Here is a 23,514-nt window from a genome sequence, read left to right as displayed (position 1 = left end):
GCTGGACTTGAAAACATCTTAATATTAAAGCCATGACTAACCTGTAGAACTGAATTTTACTCTTACTCAATGGGTTTAGATGTTTCGATGCCTCTGCAGGATTAAACTACTAAAAATCAAATCAAGTGTGCTCATTCAACAGCACCTGTCGTTTGTTTTTGATGATTCTGTATTCCACTTGTCACTAACTGACATTTTCTCGTCCGCCTTTTCTCCAAATGATGCTACACTCCAGTCGCGCTCATATGTGAAGTAGCAGCTCCATCACTTCTAACATCATCTGCTGCCGTGCTGTGGCGCACCACTTGAACTGATTCCTCATCAGTGCCGAATGGAATGGGTGGGCGGGGAGTTTAGTTATGTCTTCAGCCTGAATTTTAAAAGATTAAAGGATCACAAGAGTTCTTCTATAGACGGATATGTAGTTTGCTCTATATTTAGGAAGAGGATGTTCAGTCCATCTGTCTAACTATGGTCCATTACTGTGTAGGTATTGTCACCAGGCTCTGGATTCATTTCGGATTATTTGATCCAATATTATTATACACTGCCAGTGCAGAGCTCCTTCTAACCTTGTTCTGTAAAAAAAAAGTTTAATCGAAATGAAAGAGAAACACATATAAACTAAAAAAAGTGCAAAAACAAATATGTATTCCCAATTTAAAAAAGGTGGAAGTATAGTTTTACACTGTAAAGTAAACAGTTCTCACTGATACTATTATAAAATAACACGTTAAAAAGTTTGTGGTTTACATCTCATTTACACTGATAGTATTGAAATGCAAAGTAATAGAAAGCAATGTTTAAGAAGCAGATGGTGTCCTCGATCAACGCTGCAGCCCAGATTTGACAAGAAGGGAAAAAAAAGTCTTCAGAGTACGTGAGTCTTTCTTTTGGCCTCGCATGTCCTTCAGCAGCTTCATAAGGTGTTGACAATTACCGTAATCTAAGTTTAAGGACCATAGTAAGACTGTCTGAGCACAACAGTTAATGGTGGTGTTTGCATTGAGTTAAGTTAGAACTCAATCAGATGATTTTTTTGGTTGAAAATGGTTTGCGTTACAAATTCAGAGAGGAAATGTAGTTTAATAAGCGTTTTAATACAGTGAGTTCGAAAACAAAACAATTGAATGTTGCTCAGTTCACACAGAGATGGAAAGGAAAACATCTCCTTAATTTGATCAGTTCAGGCCACTGTAGCCAAAAAGATGAAGTGATTCAGTTTACCCACACAGTGGTAGCTTTTTGTGCTAAAATAACAATTATTTTATCCAATTGTCCTCATTTCTGCTCAGTGGAAGTTTTGAGCAGATATTAGACCTCCTGAAGGCTCTGTAAGAGCTTCTTTTGTCTCCCTCTGCTGGATGTTTAGTGGAGCTACTGCAGCTTCTAGCATCATAGATATTCACTCACAAGCTTCACTGTTGGAAATAAACTCCTGTCAGTACAGGCACAATCTCATGTCAGCATGTTGTTTTTAAAAAATGTTCTTGCATAATCTTTTGTTTTCTGTTTTTGTGTGTGTGTTTTGGTACCTGTGTTAGAGTTGCAACAATCTGGATGTTTTGTTTCTGTATTTAAATTATAACTTGGTTTATTTACAAGTGTACTAATGTATTCCAGTCTCATAATCAGAAATAAATGTCATATTTTTTAGCACAATCTTTTGTCCTAAACTGAACAAATGTTCGTATCCAGTAAAAAAAAATTAGACAAAATGTTTAGTTATGTGGTTTTTTTTCACTGAGCTGGTTTTTTTAAAAAAAAATTTTTTAAATACATATGCCAGTTGCATTGTGCTTTCCAGTTGTGTGTCATCTGGGTGTGTTTTGATTGGATTAAACATTAAAACTCATGTGGCCACCAGAGGGCAGCCATGTGTGGCATTTTATTTGGTTTGCATTGATTCATGGTTGTGCTTCTTCAGCTTGCTACATCATTGGAACCCCAACACACACACAAATCTGAAAAACGCCCCGCCATCTGAACCTTTTCTTACACCATCTTCAAATTAGTAATATCTCACATGGGTGACATGTTAAAAGCCATTGTAATGCTACTGTTTTAAGGTGTAAAAAAATAAGAAAAAAATGCCCCTTTTTTTCTTCCAAAGCTTCTTTTTCTGAAGCAGTGTCTAATTAGATATAGTGCTTGACTCATGTAGAATCTGGTTGCAGTTGCAGGTGTTTGCTGGGAGTGAGGGTGCGGTGCAGCGAGCCTGTCTTGGCAGCATGGTGAAGGCCCAGAAGTCAGGTGGGAGGAAGAGCACGCACTGTCTTCGCGGACAGGTACAGGAATACACGCCTCATCTAAATGTTGTCACCTTTTGAAATGCAGTTACACATCTTGTCTATTTTTGTTTTTTCTTTATCCTCGGGTTTCCAGATAAGCTTCTACTTACAAACATTACAGAATTAATTGCTCACAAACTAACATGTTAATGTTGGTTTTAGATTTTGCCATTTACTATCATTGAAGGTTATCAAAAACTTAAAAAAAACCATGTATGAAATATCTGCTGAAATTAAAAAACCAAAACTACAAAATCTCACCAAAATGTGATGCATGACTAGCATAAATAATGGCCATGGTCAAAGCATTAAATGTGTAACAGTGAAAAAACAACTCTCACTTGCACAAATGGCCATTTGGATTAAAAAGAAATTCAATTGAGTGTATTTAATTTCTTATTATGTGAATAGTCAATTATATCAAACAACAAGTAAGCAGAATAACACTGCATTTAAAATGGATGATATAAACAGGTAATTTATTTAACATTTTTCTGCATTGATATCCTCAGACTTCTAGGGAAATTAATACCTTATTCACCAACTGTGATCCCCTTTCTTATTCCTTTTGTTACAAATATGAGTCATTACTTGCTGATTGATTAATTAAAGTTTCAGCGTTATTTCTTTTGATTATGTTTTTACACTGATGTGGCTATTTGATACAAAAAGTGTTCTTTAAAACCACTCGACTATTCACCGACTATTCGGTGGCCGAATATATTCGGCCGAATATTGCAAGAAAAAAGCCACATTCGGCCTTCGATTTAGTGAGTTAAAAGCAAGGCTGAATAGTAGCGTGTGACGCAATGACGCAATCAAACAGTGTGCAATGATTTTGAGTCGGAAAAGTGTGTGTGCGTTGCAGCAGAACCAGCAGCAGCAACAGTAGCAGCTCCTTTCCCCACACAAACACAACCAGACTCTCTCCTTACCGCTCTCCGTCGTCCGTCACCGCGTAAAAGTTAGAAGCCGTCCAATTCCACAACCGATTCCATTGTTAGCGCTGTGAGCCACGAATCCGTAAACATCCCCATTGTTTCGTCCTTACACTACACCGGGTCTCGCTACAAAGCCTGGTGTAACATTAGCATGTAGTGCTAACAGCTGATGTGTGTGAACAATGTCCGTGGCTCCAAGCAGTGACTCCCAACACGATCGGCAGCAGAAAAAGTAGTCCAGTTTGGGCATCCAGTAGTGCAGTTTGCATTTACATATATGGCAATAAAGTATAATATATATTCTATATTAAACAGCAGTGTTGTTTTAGCTGTTAGATAGTTGGAGAGGGAGGATCTCACATTCCAGGAGGCGTGTTTGGTGCCAACATCCAGCTCACCCGTTTGGAGTTGACTTTTTACTAAATGTGGAATAACAAGGGACGGAGGAAACATAACTTTTTCAACTTTGTCCCTCTGAAAGAGGCCTAATATAAATGAAAAACTTTGTTGTGCTTTTTTTGAAATGCAAAGGCTACTGGAATATCTAAAAAATGCCAGAATATTCAATAAACATTTACTTTCTTTAAAAAAAACATGTTTAAAAATGTATTCTAGGCTATTTATGCACTATTAAAAAAAATAGTGAAAAACTTAACAACCGCATTTGATATTCGGTATTCGGTAATCGGCCAAGTGTTTATATTTTTTTCGGCTTCGGCCTCAAATTTTCATTTCGGTGCATCCCTACTCGACAGCTTTATAAAGTCCAAAGCTCCCAGTTTAACAAAATAAATACTGAAAAAGGTTAAACGTGTTATATCGCTCAGCATGTGTAACAACACTTGGTTAATCTAGTTTGTAGTCAGGAGGAAAACAGCAGGGTAGGTTGAGTGTGTGAGCACAGGGTAACAATGTGTTGAAGTGGCCTTGTGGCCCAGTGGTGATGTGCTGTAATATGTCCAATGTGAAGTCATTTATCCCTCTTCAAGGGCAGTGGGCACGAAAAGAGTAAATGACTCGAGCAGGGAGGGAAAACGAGGACAAATTGGTCAGTCCGACAAGAGAGAAGATTGGGGAGCTGCACAGGGACACAACTAAACACAACTACACAAAAAACCACTCACAGACGTTTGCTCACTGTAAGTAAAAGTTCCATGTTTTGAAAATGTCAGTCTGTATTATTTAAACCAGCTTGTTTGTCTCTCAGGTCCAATGACAGTGGCCCTCATTTATCAACCTTGCGTGAAAACTGGTGCAAATCTGAGTGCAAGTTTGGTTGTACGACAGGGCCAATGTGTGATTCATGACACCTTCGTATCTGACCAATCCCAGCGTACAAATCATCGGGTGTTGATAAATGCGGCAGCTGTATTTGATCGTCATTAACATGTTAGGTCCTCCTGTTGCGGATGCCCTGCCCACTGAGGTCAAACAAAAAAAGAAGCTTTTGAATGAAAATTCGGCATCTTCACATCTGAGGTGGAGCAAAACAGTGTGAAAACTAGAATTAAAGAAGCACATTTTAATGCTTTGCGGAAAAGGATCAGCTACTGACCAGTTGAAGTCTGCCCTCCTGTGTGCACTGAGAACAACTTCATAACAGAGATCCTGGAGACACACATGGAAATATTAGGTTTATATCGATCTCAGTCTGCACGCTTTAGGCAATAAATATCACATTAAAATAAATTGACTATCCAAACGCTAGGGCTGTAGTCAACAAAGGAAAAGGTTGGTCGACCATGACTATGGCACATGTAGAAAAACAACCGGAGAATGAATGAGCAATTGCAGAGGAGGACGAGGAGAAAGAAAAGAGACAAATATTTTGTTTTGGACTGACCGACATTAGGTATTTATATTCGTGGTCGACCTGAAACCGACAATTAAAACCTATTTTTTTCCTCACACAAATTATTTTGTTTTAGTGTTAAGCCTGCGTTCATTAATAAACAACTATTAATGTCAACATCAGATCAGTGCACGGGGAAACAAACACAGACGCGCAGTGCGTGCCACGGTGCCAGAGACAGCAGTGGCTCTATTTACATAATTCACGTATCAAATATAGGAATAATCCATGTTCTTGTGCAGAAAAAGGATTGATTCAATAGTGGATGCTTGTGCTTGAAGCCTGTTTTAACTCGTTCCCTCTCTGCTCCGATCAGAGCAGTCACTGACTGCTATTTTTATTTTTTATTTTTGCAGCCAGCACACTCACTCACAGAGCTGTTGCTGGACATAGTCATGTTTAGGCATTACATAAATTAGATTTGATTTTTAATTTTCATCACCTATATACTGTAAGTGCATTGCATTTTTTGGTATTTTTGTAGTGTATTGAAACCGATATCGTTGCTGGTCGACCAATGAAAATCTTGGTCCAACGACGGCATCGACTAAACAACAACAAGTTGGCAGCTCTACAAAACACTTAAAGTCTTAAAAATTACTCAATGTTGTCTTTCCCTTTTTTGTGTTTTTTATTCCGTAAGCCAATTGAACCAATAATTCATCATATTGCCGATTACTGCGGCACATTTATAAAAGTTTAAGGAACAATTTACATTGGCATAAATGATGTCCTATTTCCTCCGTACAGCCCCCAGTGCTGTGCTGTAAATAGGACAGAGCATAGGAGTTTATCTAAGGGGTTATACGGTCATTCGTTAAAGGAAAACCAAAAAAGTGGTATCAGTAACAACTTGGCTTGTGTTTTATTTTGTTGAATTCAATTAATCTGTTTAGATGTGTTCTAAATGTGTGTCTGCTTGTGCTTAAATTACTGCTGAGGCTTTTTAAAACTTAATTTTCAGTCTCAGTGAGATTTTACTGCTGTAACACAGCTCAGACCTGATGTGAGATCTGATCATAGCGTACGCTCTCATCAAAATTAATAAATACAGAAGCTTGCGTGAATATGGTCAAACGCACATTGTACGCTCAGATCTGAATGTATGAACAGAGCCAATGTGTGTAAATATTGAACACTGGAATCCTCCTGTGATACATTTTTAAAGCTGGACCTTTTTAAAATTACATTTTTTTGGATGTGCTGTTGCTCTCTCAGGCTGGTGGTCAGACTGAGATGGACGACAGCCAGCTTCATTTAGACACCCAGCACCCCCCACAGGCCCAATCCAGAGGAGGCAACCAGTCCTTCGACCCCGTCCGTCTTCAGACGTCTGCCTCTGCTGGGCTGCTGGTGGAAAACTGCAGCCAGAAAGACAATTTGGAGGACCAAGAAAAAGACGACGGTTCCTTCTCACAATCTCAGACCAAGTCTCTGTGGAGGCCCATTCCCCCCCTGCTGCCTGAGGCCCAACGGACTGCTGTAACTGTCAGAACCAGAGAGCAGAGCTGCCAGACAGATTACCAGCAGCTGCAGACAAGTGCCTGCAACCTCGGCCGTAATGGCACAGGTGGGTAAAAGTTTTTACTCACTGCACTCCAGGGGGACATTGATTCATCCTCCTACAAGCTACAAACTGTCTGTCAGACCCTGAGGTAGTTCTGCTGCCTCAGCCCTGGAGCAAAGCTAGCAGGGCACTTCAAGGTAAAACTAAACGATCTGGACTCACACAGAGAAAAAGGAAGGTAAAAACTCTGCCTTTGGCTTCGATGTTCCTCCTGTGCTGCTGTTTAGTTGTAGACATCAAACCTCACTGAACTCCATCAGGCTTCACCCTGTGCCAGTGTTTTTTTTTTACTTATTCTTTGTAATACTGTTGTAAAACATCTACTTGGTTTAGGATAATAGGATTTAGATTTCCTGACATAATTGTTTTATTACATTTTCATTTAAATTTTCTCATCCTTGTGCTAGGAAAATATGACTAAAAGCTGATTATTGATGGACTTTCAACGGCTAGGGGGAGGTGATGGTATCCAGGTCAAAGGGCAAGCAGGGTATAGACCTGCCCTGCTTGGATTATGGCAGCCTGAGTGTGAGAGGAGTGGGGGTTGGTGATTTCACAGCGGGATAGTCCTGGAACCAGGCCCACAACTAATAATTCCATCTCCTTGATTTCACTCGGTTTGCGTTCACAGCTCACTTTTTGATCCGCTCCCAACATCCTCTGATGCATTTGCATGAGGTACCATACTTACTGGAGTAGAGACTTCTCTGCTTCTCTGGTTAGACAAATAGAAATGATTAGAACAGGTTCTCTCCTCCATTGGTCAAAGTGCGAGCGTAAGACAATGGAGCAACGAATTGCTTTACTTTTAGTAGTTTTGGTGCTTTGTTTTGGCCCTAGCTGGTTTCCTTACCCTCCCACAATGCTATGCACCTGAATCACTCCAGACTGCGTTTGCGTGTTGACACCGGCCCAAAGTCAGCAGACTCCTGTGGCATATGAATCCTAGAGTGGTTTGAAAGCTCTCGGTGCCCTCAATGACACATTAGCATATAATCTCCTTCTCTCACTCATTAGTTCCTCATGTTTGTGTCTGCATCTGTGTGGGCGTGTCAGTCTGAGAGCTGCTCATTTTTCCTTCACTGTGTGCGATACTGAATGTCACAGTGAGAAAGAATTGTCACGTCTTCCCCTTTGCATATGCACAATTTTTTTTTCTTCTCTTCCTCTTTGTCACACTTTTAAACTCTTAAGAAGAATAACATTTAATCTGTTCCATTCTTACATTTTCTCTCTTCTAATGGCAGCAGTGAGTCTGTTCCAAGCCAGCCAGCGTCTGAGATGCGTCATGTGAGGGCCAGACTGACGCACGTTGACTCATTCAGTGAAAGGGGTCCTTATACACCACACCATTTGGCCACTGCACGGGTTATGGTTTGGCCCAAAAATAAAATACTTTTCTCACCTTATTATTTGATTATCAAATAAACTGATTCTAAGGAATGATAAGTATTTGTTTGAAGCTTTTAGCTTCAACTTTGAAACCCTGTCACTGAGTGGAGGTGTAGAAATGTTTTTGTGATCACACGAGTGTGTTCATGTTGTGCTGCTATTTTGGTTGTTCACACCTCTGAATATTACAATTACAAGATTACAATTTCATTTAGCAGAGGCTTTTATCCAAAGTGACATACAGGAGCAGTTTGGGTTAAGGGACTTGCTCAACATCCCACAGTGGTGACCCAGGTTGGGTTCGGAACCTGCGAACCTCCGATTACAAGCCTGCTTCCTTAACCGTTACAATACCAATGCCTGTCTGACTGTATAACCAGCATCACCATGGAACAATTCACAAAGCATTGATCTAAAAATGGAGCGGCTGAAAACAAAAATCATTATTTTGCTGCACCAGTTTTCACTTCCTCTCAGTGTTAGCAGAAGCTAATGATGTTGAAATATTGATGTTTAAATCAACATTTAGAACATTTTCTATTACAAATATACAATATGAATTCAGTCCTTCAATTGTAGCAATTCTGTAATTTTAGGGGTCATGATGATGTGGAGAATTATGTTAGCTCAGTGCTTACTGGTAATTTAGAATAACAATATTTAGCATTAGTAAATTTACTTAAAACCAACTAACATGTTGTAGGTATGCAGTGACTAGTGTGCAACTTTTTGACTTCTGATACACTATCAATATTGTAACTGTGGATATTGGCCAATATTGATATTAATCCGATTCACTATCAGTGTGAATCATACACTCTTTTATTACTTGTTTTTCTTGTTTTTAGTGTGGAAGGTTAAAAAAGGCTTGATCAAGTAATATAATTTATACAGAGAATAATAGTCAGCAACAGTAGGTATGAGCAAAACTGACCCATTTAGTGCTGCAGTGGAGTCGCTGGTATCTGAGTGCTTAAATCGGAGATTTTAGATGTAGGCTGATATAAATTGATGATACTCTTTTTTTTCTGATATCAGAATGATTTCAATATCGTATTGGCACACCCCCTTACTTTTACATGGGCTAATAGTTGTTGCATTAAAGCCACTGGTAGGAGACAGTTTACCAGAACAAAAAAAGAAATGGTTTGCCTAAAGGATAAAATGTTCGATGACAATGTTTTGGCATAATGCGCATGTCATGTTTGTGTAACACGACGACAAAGTCATCATTGATTGACTTGATTGCGTGCACCCTTTTAAACACATTGTAGAATGTGTTTTTGTTTTACAATTTTCCCAAATATTTTCCAGTGCTGATGCATTTCTCAGCTGATGTTCTAGGGATTGATTTGATAAAATAACTTTTGTGTCTTCTCTATTCTCTGCAGGTCTGTGCGAGGAGCCCGGTGATCCTCCTCTCCTCCAGCAGCCTCTGCAGACCTCCAAGTCTGGGATTCAGCAGATAATTGAATGCTTCCGTTCTGGTTTGTGTTTTCCTGTTGTTTGTCATTTTTATTTTATTGTTTACTTCTTTCACTGCTGTCCTTTTCTGTTTTCGGGCTTCTTTGACTAAATTGTTTGTTTTGTGGTAAAAACTGTCCCGTAGAAGCAGTGCACTGACTTGCTCTGTCAGTAAGAAAGCCATTTGTACCAAAAACCCACACATCTTATTAGAGAATTTAGGTTGTCAGATACTTGTTTTACATGTTTTAATTTAATGTTTTTTTAAACCTAATTCACAAGGTTATGTTACTTATTAGTTGCATTTCCTTTATTATTCAAAATCAGGCCAAAGGTCCAGATAATGTGTCTGATGGATGGAGTGCTCTCATGTGTCTGTGCAGGTCGTTTGTTGAGCCGGTGTGATATGAAATGTTTACCTGGCTCAGTCTATGCTGTCAATCACATCAAAATATGTCCAAAGTTTACTCATTTTCCTTTCACTCATGTCTCTCACCTTCCACCTGTTATTTCTAGTGGTTTCACTTTAATCCTTGCGTGTTGGCTGATATTATTCCGATACGATGTCAGCACAGATCATACAATTACATGCTTTTATTACTTATTTTGAAATGTGAAAAGTTAAAAAAGGCTTCATCAAGTGATATTACTTGCAGAACAGTAGTCGGTATGTGGAAAAACTCACCCATCTAGTAGGGCTGGGTTATTTTGCCTAAAAAAAAAACTTTGAGTTTTGATTCGATTTGCGTTTTTTTTTCCTTCTTCAATGCACTTAAAAATGACCGCAGACATCAGATATATTGTCAAAAGTGCAACTTTATTGCTGTGATTGTCCTCAATAATTATAATGCATAGAACAATCCCAAAATATAGTAAATGAGGCTCTGTCATTCAACAATTTGAAGCTCATAGTAGTTTAAATTTTCTGATTTAAAAAAATCAGATAACTACATAGTTTATAACACATAACATACAATTAAAAAATTAATAAACTCTTCTCTTTGCATCTTAACAAAGTGAAAATAAAAAAATAAACATGCCTGTGGCACACACATAGCCTACTCAAAGGGTAAAGAAATGTAAATAAAGGGGGGGGACTGGCTCACATCGCGCTACGGTAACTCACAAGGATGGAACACAAAAAAGTCCAAAAAAAACTGTGGTGGAAAAAAAAAATTATAATTACATTTTTTTTTAAACTTGAATTTGCAAAATAAAAATCATTTTTATCTACAAATTTTATAAATCGATTAAATACAATTTATTATTAACCCATTATGATCTGAGTATAACATGTCATTGATTATTAATACATGATGAGTGAAAGGTGAAGCTTTCAAGAACTATTTTTTTTCAACCATGAACAACAATAAATAGATGACATTACAAACTATGTCATGAAGATTTAGTTCACCTTCAAAAGGAAATTCTGCATGGACCCTATTTCACATGCACTAGTGCAAGAGATATGTGAGAAACGGAATATTTTTGGAACTTCTGAAAGATTTGGGATTTCAGAGATGTCATGGGTATAATATACTGAATATATATTATTGACAGAACACTGTGACCTTTTTTAACAGCTCATAAACGTGAAATAATAGTGTTCATTTAGTTCTCGTAAAGTAATTTGTACTTCAGTAATATTGTTCAATGAAGCATCACGCGTCTGTAATGCTGATCACAGCCCAGTAAAACCTTCAGACAGGCCTCGCTGTAAATGCTCTCATTAGGGATTTGACATTTTGGTGGAAGCATTGCTGAGAAAATGAGCAAAACTAATCTGGTGTTGTTTTTTCTTTTTCTCACAGGCACCAGTCAGCTGCGACACATGCTACTGAGGGAGGTCGACACCATCTTTGAGTGCAAACTTTGCCACAGTCTGTTCAGAGGTCTGCCCAACCTGATCACACACAAAGAGTACTATTGCCTATCACGGCTGCCTGAATCTGACGGTCAGTAGCACCATTTCCACCACTGTCCTTTGTCACTTTACATTTGTCCCATCTCCATGTTGTATGCTCTTACTCAATCCCAACAAAAATGTAACAACAATTTTCCAACTTTTCTTTAAACCCCCCCCCTGCCAGAAATGTATGCTTTGCCAGGAATTGTGTTTTAAAGGGGCCTGATGTAGAATTATTGTAATTTTTTTTAACTTTTAAACATGTCTTAAATACCTAAAATAAAAATGTGAGTGTTAAGAAACATGTCCTTACCTGTCATGCCATATGTGATTTTTTTTTTTTTTTTTGAGATTACATAGTTATATATACATTAATAAATATTGCCAGCCCGGCCAACCTGTAGTACCTTTTTTCCACCGGCTGAGTGAGTATAAGCCAATTTACAAGCCGTCCCTGAACTAGGCCATCTCGGGCGTCAAAGCCTTTTTTTGTGCGCAGTGTCTTTATACAGGCTTGTAGTAGTCTGTTAGGTGAAATATACGCTGATAATTTCAAACATACTGTTTTTGCTGTTCAGATTTACATCAATAAAATAAAGATCACACACAAACACTAATGTTTCTTTATATTTTTAATGATAATAATAAATGCAAACTTACAATAACAAAAAATAGGTTTTTTACCAATTTAATTCATTCAGTGTCATTGACGTAATATTATTTTAAATTTCAAATCCAAACGCTCATTGCCCAAGACGTTATATTACGTCAATTACATTTTTTCGCAGAAGTTGCTCGGAGTTGTCCTGTGAGTATAAGGCTTCTCTGTGGATGTAGTGACAAACTGTGCCCTGGAGGTGGCAGCAGCGCACTGATGCTACCATTAGCTAAGGAGGGAGAAGCAGGGACGAGGAAGATTATGGCTCTACGGGGTGATATTGTGAAGTATCCAGCAGCTCACAGCACCACATACTAACACAGAACATGTGTGGACCTGAGTGGATTATTGATAATGTTGCGATCGTGAGATAAAACCATCAACTAACCGGGCCAAACTGGTCATCTCTGCGTTTCAGGAGGAAGAGGAAGTTATGTCTGTGTGATTGACGGGGGGGGACCAGATACATTATGTTTCATCTGCAAGTTAATAAATGTTTCTTTTGAATATTAAGATTGTACTTCTGACAAGAGGTACCCCAAAAAAATATTTCACCATTAATAATGGTGGTAAGTAAAAATGTATGGGTAACCCATTTTTTTTTTTTTTTTTGTTTTTAATAGAAAAATCACAATGAAATGTAAAATCCCAATCTAATCCGGATGACACTTGTTGGAATGATTGAGGAACCAACCCGACATAACTGAGTCAATTTTCATAAATATCGGCTAATTACGAGCCTAGATAAGAATTTTTTTTAAATTTCACCAGTAATCAGAGTGATTTTTAGATTTTTTAAACTAATTCAGAATCAGTATATAGATCAGGATCCCATCCAAAATTTTTATGGAATCTTCCATGGTGTAATGTTTAACTTGAATTAAGTACTTTTGACATGTTATCCTGCTGTCAGTCAAAGCATTTTGAGCTGCATTTTATTTTATGAAAAGCGCTTTTTGTAAATAAAGAATGATTTGATTTTAAACAAATAAGCGCTTGTGAAAATATTACGGTATCTCCTTGCCGGAGGTAAAAAGGTTTAGTCTACAAAGACAAATACCTTCTGTTACTTCCTTACCATCTGTTTTGCTACAGATGGGGAGATATAAGCATTTAACATCTTAGGTGTTTTTTTTTTTTTTTTTTTTAACGATCTCATCAAATTAAATGTCACAGGCTATTTTCTTGCAGTTGCAGTAATTCCATGAGAAATTCTCTCTTTTTAATAAAACATTTGAATTCATGTAAAAAAAAAAATTTGCAGACCTGTACACTGAGGGCAGCTACCCTCCTATTTGTTGTTGGTTTAGCAATAAAATTAGCTACAAGTACAATTAAAATTCCATTTTTCATTTCTTTACCATGTTGTCTGTTCTCTTTCCATCAGGTGATGACAGACAAGGTCTAGCCATGAAGGATTTGCTGGACACCATCTTTCCCAGAACAGACCGACCAGACTTTGTGGTGCGTCTGGAGCCCATCCAGACCACCACAAAGGCTGTGTTCCAGTACCTCACCACTGAGGAGGACCTGTCCAGATATCCACCCCCATCACCCAGGTCAGCTTTCTGCTAATGAAGGTTCTGCTTCCACACTCTTCCACTTACCGCTTCTTATTTTCTTATTGTCTCCTCACAGTGCCAGAGAGAGTCCGGTAGCTTGGGAAGGAGAACCAGGGGAGGGAGTCGAAAACAATCAACCAACTGAACCCGCCGCTTCAGACAGCCACAACAGTCCAGCTCCTAACCAGGGACAGAAGAAACGGGAGGCTGAGGAGGAAACTAAAGAAGAGACATCAAAACCTGAAGACGAGGGGTCCAACAGTGGGGTAGGTCACTCATTAGCTGGGTTTCCATTACCCTTGGAAATATGCTAAATCTAAATAGCGCAATAAAAACTTGTGATGTAAACACCTGATTTTTGGAAAAAACACTGAAATATCACTAAAAGGTTTTGACGCTTTCATGAGGAGGAATTTCAGACGGTTCGATATTGAAATGTATCGCAAAAGCAATACATTTCAAGCAGAAAACTTTTCTGCAAATACACGTCACAGAAAGTGTCGTACATGGTCACATGACCACTCCTCTCCGAGAAAACACGTCGCTGTGACACGCCAGTGACACATTTAATGTGGAAGTGTCAAATTCAAAAGGCCATAAGCTGGTGTGCATGTGTGCCTCATTCCTCCTGAGCAACGTCACAACCTACTGATATGAATTAGATGTTGTGCTCATTAATGCCTTGGTTTTAATAATCAGTTTTGCTTCTCTTCTACCTTTTCAGGTTGAAGATGTGACGATCTCTTGTTGTCTCTGTGGTCAAGACTTTAACTCACGGCGCAGCATCAGGCGTCACTGCCGCAAGATGCACCAGACCAAACTAGAGGAGCTCAGGAAGTTCACAGAGACGCGCACAGTTCCTACGAGTCTGCTGTCTATGGTGAAAGGTACGGAATGAAGGATAAAAACAAAGGTGGCACTTATAAAAGACCTGATTCATCAATGATCACTTCATTTTTCACTAATATGGCACTAATTTACTTATAAAATTTGTCCCAGAAAGATATTTAGATTTATATTGTATTATTTTTATTCTATTGAAGGTCGCCCAAGGACACTAAGCACACCAACTGGAAAGTCCTGCCCACTTTGCCTGAAAACCTTTGCCACTAAAGCCAACGTACGCCGTCACTTTGATGAGGTGCACCGGGGGCTGCAGAGGGACAGCATCACACCCAGCATCGCCTCACGGCCTGGACAGCCCTTCACCCTCGACGTGGCTCCTCCCAAGAAGAGCAGCAGTGCGTCACCAACGCGCAGTCACAAGTCCACGCCTGCTGACTCAAAAACCACACCCTCAACCCAAGCATCTGCCAAAACTCAGAGTCAGCAGCCTTCGTCAGCACCGACTAACACAACGTCCTGCCGCTGCACGCTCTGCAAGAGGACCTACAGCTCACAGGTCTGTTAGCTTAGCCGTTAGCCTAGCTAGTCATGCTGTTGGGGTCAGTGTATGTTTGGTTATGTGATTTTCATTTTAAAATTCTAAATTTAAAATTTAAATACATGGCATTTTTCTTCATCAGGATAAAGAAAGGGGTACATACAAAAATAAAATGTTTTTTTTTACTATTCTGGTCTCAAAAAGTTCCTTAAAAATTCAATTTTTATACTGTAAAGTTTTGGTTTCATAGGATCAATACCTTTTGAGATATGAACAATTTAGTGAGGGGGGTATGTGTCGATTTTTGTGCGTTTTTATTTATGTTTTTTCCATTTTCAGCTTCCAGTATCTCAGGAGTATCATATAGGAAACTGAATTTTGGTAGAGTCATACAGCTCCACCTACTCTCTCAGATTATATGAAAATATCAGCTATATATCCTATCTGGTGGACATGCCAGCTCATCACAATTAGAAAAAAATGTATTGGGGTTTGGGGCTTGAACACGTTTGGGCCTTCAGCAAAAAAACTTTGTATATGCCTCAGCTCGCTGTAATTTGTTCAGCATTGAGCTATGAACATAGACTGTTCACATCACTAAAGATTAGTCACATATATGCACTAGTTCTTGGGTGACAGTCTCTTGAAATCCATAAAAATACTATTGTTTTTACTATTTTCATTGGCCGATAACTGCATATGAGAATGTAAGAAAAAACCTGATCTCTTTTTTAATTCATAATATAAAGGTTACTCTTACTTGGGATATAAAACACATTTTCTTTATGCAACTTTTTCATTTTAATTTTGGGCCCCAACATTCAGTTATTTCACGTGGATATTGAAAATCCTTTACATGAGGTCATTGAAACTTGCCTCTGGGTATTATAATTATTTATTGTTTATTCATTTTTCACTGGAAGCTGAGAATGGAAGTAAAATAAGGACCCACAAAAATTGACACATACCCCCATCACTAACTTAGCCACATATCAGAAAGTATTCATCCAATCAAACTAAAAATGCACAGTGGGCCTAAAAAATTCTGAATTTTTTGAGACCGAAGTGCGCGGGCCACTTGCTGAAATGACATGGAATGACCCTTTTCTGAACAGAAATCCAACAACCAAAACATACACTGACCCTTTTGCCTAAGATGAAACATTCAATCAGTGCGTATCAATAATGGACGTTTATAACTATTTACTTTTTTTCTGTGTTTCAGCTCATGTTAAAGAGACACATGCGTATAGTTCACAAAATATACAGCGTCAGGAATAAAGGGTCTGGTACCACGACTCCAACTCCAACAGAACCCACTCCAAATCCCAGCAGCAGCAGTTCTAATGTGGGCACAAGCAGCAACAACATCAGAGTGAAAGAGGAAGCAGTCGAGCCCTCAGTTGATGATAATAATGATGATGACGATGATGATGATGATGATGATGCAGATGTTGAGAGTAGTCCAGCACAGTCTCCAAGTGACAGCACGGGGGCGGCTAAAGGAAGTCAAGTGGTGCAAAATCCCTTAAAGGTAAAAGAGGAAGAGGCTCCATTGAGTCCAAAGATGACATCATCCTCTTCCTCCCGCGGCAGTAACGCAGCTAGCGCTGGCGCAGCGCCAGCAAAAATGACTAAACTTTCCGTGGGCTTTGACTTCAAGCAGCTCTTCTGCAAACTCTGCAAGCGACAGTTTAGCTCCCGTCAGAACCTGACCAAGCACATCGAGCTGCACACGGACGGCAACGACATCTTCATCAAATTCTACCGCTGCCCCCTCTGTCGCTATGAGTCGCGGCGGAAACGGGACGTTCTGCGTCACGTGACGGTCGTCCACAAGAAGCCGTCCGCTTTCCTGGCTAAGATCATGCCCAAGCTTGAGAACAGGGCGGTGAAAAGGCTGGCGGAGGTGGTTCTCAGCACCAACGGGAAGAGGACTGGAGGCAGAGAGGAAGTAAACGGACGTCAGGCGTCTGCCCCCACCTCTTCCTCCCCCCCACTCTCACCGCCTGTCACACGTAAACAGGACTGCCCCACGGCCAACGCCTCCTCTTCATCACACTCTACCTCGGCCCCGCCCCCTGCACAGGTCACACGGAAACAGCAGGAGCTCTCATCGCCTCCCTTCACCCCGTCTCCTCCAATCACACGCAAGCAGGAGAGAGAGCAGGGCCAGCAGCTCCGCCCAATCAGCCCCCCCCTCACCCGCCGCAGCGACAAACTCTCCAACCAACGCACCTTCCCCAACTCTTCATCCAACAGCCAACCATCACATAGCCGGCGGCATGACGCCCAATCAGAGAGCAGCTCTGGAACGTCCTCCTCTGAAGTTAAAGTGACCAAGAACTTCTCTCTCCACGCCTGTGACCAGTGTGGAAGGGCGTTTGCCAAGAAGGTAACAATCAGCAGATTTTATTTAAAAGAAGCACGATAAACAAAGTGTATTAGAATTAACGGTAACTGTTCATTACGCTGTCATTATTATGACATAACACCTGTCATTAGCTTGAATAAGGTGTACCAACAAATACTCCAAAGGTGTTATAATTTAGCAAACGACACTTAATGACAGCCTTCATGACACCGTATTCATGCTAATGACAGATAATAGTTGGGTTTCCATTACCCTTGGAAATGCGCAAAATCTAAATAGCGCAATAAAAACTGGTAATGGAAACGTCTGGATTTTGAAAAAGTACTCAAATATTGCTAGAAAGTTTTGAAATGTGTTGCAAAAGCACCATGGAAACACTTTTTCTGTAAATACACGTCGCAGAACGTGAGGTAAATGGTCACGTGACCACTGCTCTCCGCGAAAAACATGGTGCGGTACGTGTAAACAGAAGAGTTGACCGGGACTTCTTAGCATTATACATTAAAATTATTACTGCCACATTAGACGTGAAACAACAAAGGAATACAATGTGTTATAAGGAGGTTTGGCGCATCCATCTTTCTGCAGCGACGTCTCACTCGATGAGATTTTATGGGAGTTATGAGGCTCCTGTTCAAAACAACTTTAAAAGCTAAATTATACTTCATCGATATTTAGAAATATCGCTTTTATTTTGCTAAAATCTGTAATGGAAACCCAGCTAATGACAGCATAATGTCAGCCTTATGCATAAAACTTCAGGTAAAGTGCTAGCGAAAGAACTTCTTTAAAATTAATTAAAGTCAAAACAACAATGTTCGTTATGTTTTGCACAGTAACAGCTAAGCTAACAGTCCTGAACTTGTGTGAGAATTTCACCTCTTTGTTTCTCCCCAGCTGTACCTGGAGTCTCATAAGCGTAGTCATCGTAACGCACCGACGACCACAGCCAGCAGGAGGAAAGGAGTCAACACGCGATCCAAGTCGCTGGTTTGGTGAAAGGAACAGAGTAAGAACACACTCATAGACTCATACACTGTCCATTCTCTCAGCTGTTTCTAAGCTGCTGTGAGCTCCACCACATTTATGACAGGAGTTACAGCCATCATTATTTTACACTGTACATGAAGACACAAATATAAACATGTTAAACATTTACACATGTAGGAGAAACTGTTTAAGTAAGTGGAACATTAAGCTCAATAAATGTTCTACTACCTTTAAGGGACCATTGAGCTCATTTAGCATCTGTTTTTTTCTGTGAATTGAAAAGTTGACTCATTTGTTGTATTTGTAATATTCCCAATTATTATCCCCCGCCACAATGGGGAAGGGGGATAATACGGATAACATCCGTCCGTCCCAGTTAAAGGGGACAGCTTTTCTCAGAAACTGTTTAAGAAAGTGCGCAATTATTTTTTTCGGAGTTATTGCCCTTGCTCTTTTTTTTATACTCTGACAGATTTTCTCAGAAACCATTTTAGGATAACCAAATTCGGTGTGTTGCTTCAGGGTATCAATACCTTGATGGAGTTCGAAAATGAGAAGTGCGCAATTATTTTTTCCGGAGTTATTGCCGTTGTTCTGTTTTTTTTACTCTGTTCAAGGTATCTTCAAAGGGGACAGCTTTTCTCAGAAACCGTTAAGATAGGAAAACCAAATTTGGTGTGAGGCTTCAGGGTATCAACACCTTGATGGAGAATGAATGAGAAGCGTGCAATTATTTTTTACAGAGTTATAGTCCTTGTTTTGTTTTTTGACTGTTCGAGGTATCTTGAGACCGTTTAAGATAGTAATTTTATATTCTGATGTGATAATATTTCCTTATGTATACATCTAAGTTCTTAGATTTAGGACATTTAGGCAAAGGTTGTGAGTTGTAATGAGAACCAATCTGGTGGGGGATGTTGATTACTGTCTTCTTGTTAAATACAGATTTTGCACTTCCGATACAATGCCGATATTGAAAACTTAACAATTGATCCAATACAATATCAGCACAAATCATACATACTTTCATTACTTATTCTGTGTGGAACGTAAGAGAAGGCCTCATCAAGTGATATTACTCAAATGGAGAACAATAGTAAGCAGTATGTATAAGAGAAACTGACTCATTTATTTTTAACTCATGGATTAAATGCATTTTAACCTTAAACATTAGAATATTCTACAATTAAAAGAAAAAAACAACCTGAAAAAACAACCTCAATGAATCCAATAAAGACAATATGAATTATATTGAAGATTTAGGATGCAAACCGATCTAATGTGACTCTATCCGATACTGGAAAGAGACACCGTTCCATACAACAGGCCTATGTGACCACACATACATATAAATGAAGTTAAGCTCATCTACTGTTCACAAAAACCTGGTTTTGTGTTTAAAAATGTACAGTAGGAAGTTCATGTGTGTGTATGTTAGTTAGGGATACACCAATACCATTTTTCCTCAAATCCATACATGATCGATACTTGAATCTGAGTATTTGCTAATCTCCAGTACGGACACTGATACCTTTACCCCTCACACACACATACAATTATTAGACAAAATGCAATTAATTTGAAGACATGTTTTATTTTCTTCTCTGCTTGATAAAACAAATGTTAATGTATTAGATTAAAAAAACTGACATTTCAAGTTAAAAAAAAAGCAACAACCCAAAAACATTTTCTATAAATCTATAGCAGAGTTTCCACTTTTGAATCAAGCATAATAAACTTTTTGGCATCATCTCCAGCTTTGGTATTAACAAAACAATAATAAACTTAGTGTCTCAATTTAAATCAAACAAAAATATCAATCCAACTATTGGGCACTGTTTCCTCGTAGCGTCTGATCCCCATAAAATAAATACAATAGAAATGACAGGCCACCATTCATGCACAGTATGAGTGAATTAGCGCAGTGAAATTCTCCAGCTGTTCCTTTTTCTCCTGCTTTGTAAACCCTGTTCATTCTGTGGATACTCATTGTTTTTCTGTCCTTTCCTGACTTTGTCTTCCTCCTCCTGCAGACATCTGGAAATAAAGAACCAAGACACCAACAATGACACAAAAAGTTAAAGCATTCAACTGGAAAAGTGAAATGGAAATGAAGCGAGCACGCGCTAAAGAACACTGAGACATGAAGGAAAAACAAGAGCGGAGTACAAAGTGTTTTATTTAGCGTCGTTTATATTAGAAACAAAAGCCTTGATGGAAACGGATTTTGTTGTAAAGCTGATGATGCTGAGCACTGCTGTACATAGACCAACACAGGTGAACCACCTTTAGCTAAACACTGACAGCCGTGTGTGTTTGTCTGTGTGTGTGTGTATGTGTGCATGTGTCTGTGCATGAGAGCGTGACAGACACAGAAATAGATTCCTGACTGCACAGAAATCTACTAATTTACTCCCACATCAAAAAACACACCAAACTTCAATATTCTCTGCTGCTGCTATTTCAATTTTGATTAGCCCAAATAAAATATATTTAATATATTTATGCACTGGTCAAAAAGTGATTTTTTTTGTTCCTCTAAATCTTATTTTTAACTTTTTGGCATAAAATCATCAAGAAAAAAACCCAAACAGCAGATTTGGTTTGAAGGTTTTCTTCAGTTTTAAACTTTACCAGTAATTTTGTAATATTTTCTCTTAAAATCAAATGAACCTTTTACCGAAGCTCCGACTAATGTTTAGTTTGCAGCTCTCCTTTTTCCCTTTTGAGTACAAATCACCAATACTTTATCCTCATATTTTGACTATGCTCTGTTTAGAGACATTCAGTAATGCCTTGCTACACTGCTGACCATCAACATCACTGATATGTTGCGACATTTCCATTATTTATTGTTGTGAGGATTTCCATCATCTGGACATGAATTTGTATAGTTTAGTTGTTGTTTTTTCTAGCAGCTCAAGTGTAGCTGTTTGACTCTATGGTGCATTAGCACTGTTGGGGCATCAAATCCACAGTGAGTGAGACACACCAACAATGGTAAATGGACTTGATTTTATATAGCGCTTTATCACCACACTGAAGCAGTCTCAAAGCGCTTTACATATCAGCTCATTCACCCAATCACTCTCACATTCACACACCAGTGGGACAGGGCTGCCATGCAAGGCGCTAGTCGACCACTGGGAGCAACTTAGGGTTCAGTGTCTTGCCCAAGGACACTTTGACACATAGTCAGGTACTGGGATCGAACCCCCAACCTCTCGATCAGAAGACGACCCGCTACCACGGGCGACCGTGGCTCAGGTGAACCCTAAGTTGCTCCCAGTGGTCGACTAGCACCTTGCATGTCAGTCCTGTCCCACTGGTGTGTGAATGTGAGAGTGATTGGGTGAATGAGCTGATATGTAAAGTGCTTTGAGACTGCTTCAGTGTGGTGATAAAGCGCTATATATAATCAAGTCCATTTACCATTTAGTCCATTTTACCACCTGAGCCACGGTCGCCCAATACTGCCTTACAATAATAACAAAGCACCAAGCAGAGAGCAGCCATTCACATTCCATCATCTGCTGTCATTTAGGCAAAAAGGGATTTAAAACAAGGTAAATATGCACAACGGGTTGTTGTCAAAGTGAAGGAAACTCATCTTAACTCAGAGGTGTAAAATAATAATAATAACAATAATAATGTGTGCTTTTTTGACCTGCACTTTCCAGGTTACTGGGCTAAATGCTGCATCAATTCCATTCATTTAAAGGCCCAGCTTCTGTTTTCCAGCTTCTGTTGTAGCCTTCAATGCTTCATAGGGTAGTCTCTGATACACTGGCACATGTTGAAAAGTTGAAGGATAAACGACCAATTCTATAGACAAGTCTTAACATTAAAGAGAAAGCCATTAAACGAACGAGAACCAGAGAAAAAGGAAGACCAAACTTTATTTTTTTAATAGAACGTTATGCTCCAGCAGCAAGGTCTTTGACTGCATGTATATAAAGACTCCTCCTCCTGCACTGATGGTAGAACGTATATTATTATTAATCTCAGTAGTGATGTGTTGGTTAATCTTATGCTACAAAGCTGTACCCATTAGAGGCTCACTGTTTATGGTCTGGGGTGAGTTTTTTAAGTTGTTCCACCTTTTTTTTAGTTTGTCTGTTTTTATTCTATTTGAAGAGGTTGTGTCGATGTTGCAGTTTTAAAGCCAGAATCCAACCTGAAGAGACGGTTTTCTTTCGTATACCCCCTGGTGTATTTCTCCATAAGTTGTGATTTTGTCATGAAGCTCATCTGCTAGAAAACTTAAGAAGTGTTAGAGAAGCTTTTCTCTGTGACAAGAATGTTTAAACCAACTACTTAATAAAGAAAAATATTCTGCTTCAAACCTCACGCTGGAATATCTCTGGCTTTTTTTTCTCCCTCTGTTAATTTTCATGTTCTTTTATATTTCCAGGAAGTGTTTTTATACAACAACCTTTTTTATATTTCTAGCGCAAACCCTGGGCGTTTGTGCTATGAGTCACAGAAAATGTAAAGCTGCGGTAAATCAAGGCAATACTTGAATACAAAAAAAAGCCAACGTATTTTATCATCAAAACCGACTAAACACTTTGAGCTACACCTTACAGAGCAATCTGGAATCTTGGTTTTAGTTTTAAAAGGTGATAAGTAGTGGAACAGACCAGGGTCTTTGAAGATCAAACTATACACTTGGAAATAACTACCAACTTTAGGTGTAAAAGTAAAAGCCAACCCTCATAAAAAACTGAATTACCCTTAATCAACTCACTGAATGAGTTTGTAGCTGATTTGATCAGTTACAGAGCCATTCATGCAAAAAGGATTATGTAATAATAATAATAAAGACTTTTCTAACAGTGAGACATTTAGCAGAATACATAAAACCCAGTGGCTATCCATACCGTTGCCTTATCAATATACTATTCATACGCAACGCCCCTCATTGGCCAGTTCAGGTCATGTGATAGGTCTGTCATTGGTCAGTTAAGGTCACGTAACTAAAACTAAACCTAATCCTAATCCTAACTGTGGTAAACATACCAGTAGCACAAGGGGTTGTCCGTACGGCAACCGTAGAAATAGACACTTTCTATAAAAAATGTAACAAAAATACAGTTGTGTTTAAAATGATTCAACTGCCGTAAAGTGTTT

General features: G+C 39.0%; 1 protein-coding gene across 4 annotated transcripts in view; it reads left to right on the top strand.

Annotated features, from left to right (window-relative positions):
- Positions 1-21,452, top strand: part of znf800b (zinc finger protein 800b) — a 35,449-nt gene extending 13,997 nt beyond the window's left edge. For 3 of the 4 annotated variants that reach the window (XM_028451544.1, XM_028451548.1, XM_028451545.1), the window contains exons 2-12: positions 2,178-2,288; positions 6,303-6,654; positions 9,435-9,530; positions 11,319-11,462; positions 13,459-13,630; positions 13,710-13,899; positions 14,358-14,520; positions 14,677-15,035; positions 16,243-17,412; positions 18,289-18,400; positions 20,415-21,452. In XM_028451544.1, coding sequence (XP_028307345.1) covers positions 2,178-2,288; positions 6,303-6,654; positions 9,435-9,530; positions 11,319-11,462; positions 13,459-13,630; positions 13,710-13,899; positions 14,358-14,520; positions 14,677-15,035; positions 16,243-17,412; positions 18,289-18,390 — 2,859 coding nt within the window. In that variant the 3' untranslated portion in view covers positions 18,391-18,400; positions 20,415-21,452. Of the gene's footprint in view, positions 1-2,177; positions 2,289-4,221; positions 4,372-6,302; positions 6,655-9,434; positions 9,531-11,318; positions 11,463-13,458; positions 13,631-13,709; positions 13,900-14,357; positions 14,521-14,676; positions 15,036-16,242; positions 17,413-18,288; positions 18,401-20,414 lie in introns of those variants that run through there. The other variant, XM_028451547.1, reaches the window with a different exon arrangement.
- Positions 21,453-23,514: the final 2,062 nt, after the last annotated feature.

Source organism: Gouania willdenowi, chromosome 6, assembly GCF_900634775.1.
Source record: "Gouania willdenowi chromosome 6, fGouWil2.1, whole genome shotgun sequence".
In the NCBI taxonomy this organism is placed as follows: domain Eukaryota; kingdom Metazoa; phylum Chordata; class Actinopteri; order Blenniiformes; family Gobiesocidae; genus Gouania; species Gouania willdenowi.
Note: the sequence above shows the minus strand (reverse complement) of the source record. Positions and strands in the feature narration are given on the sequence as shown.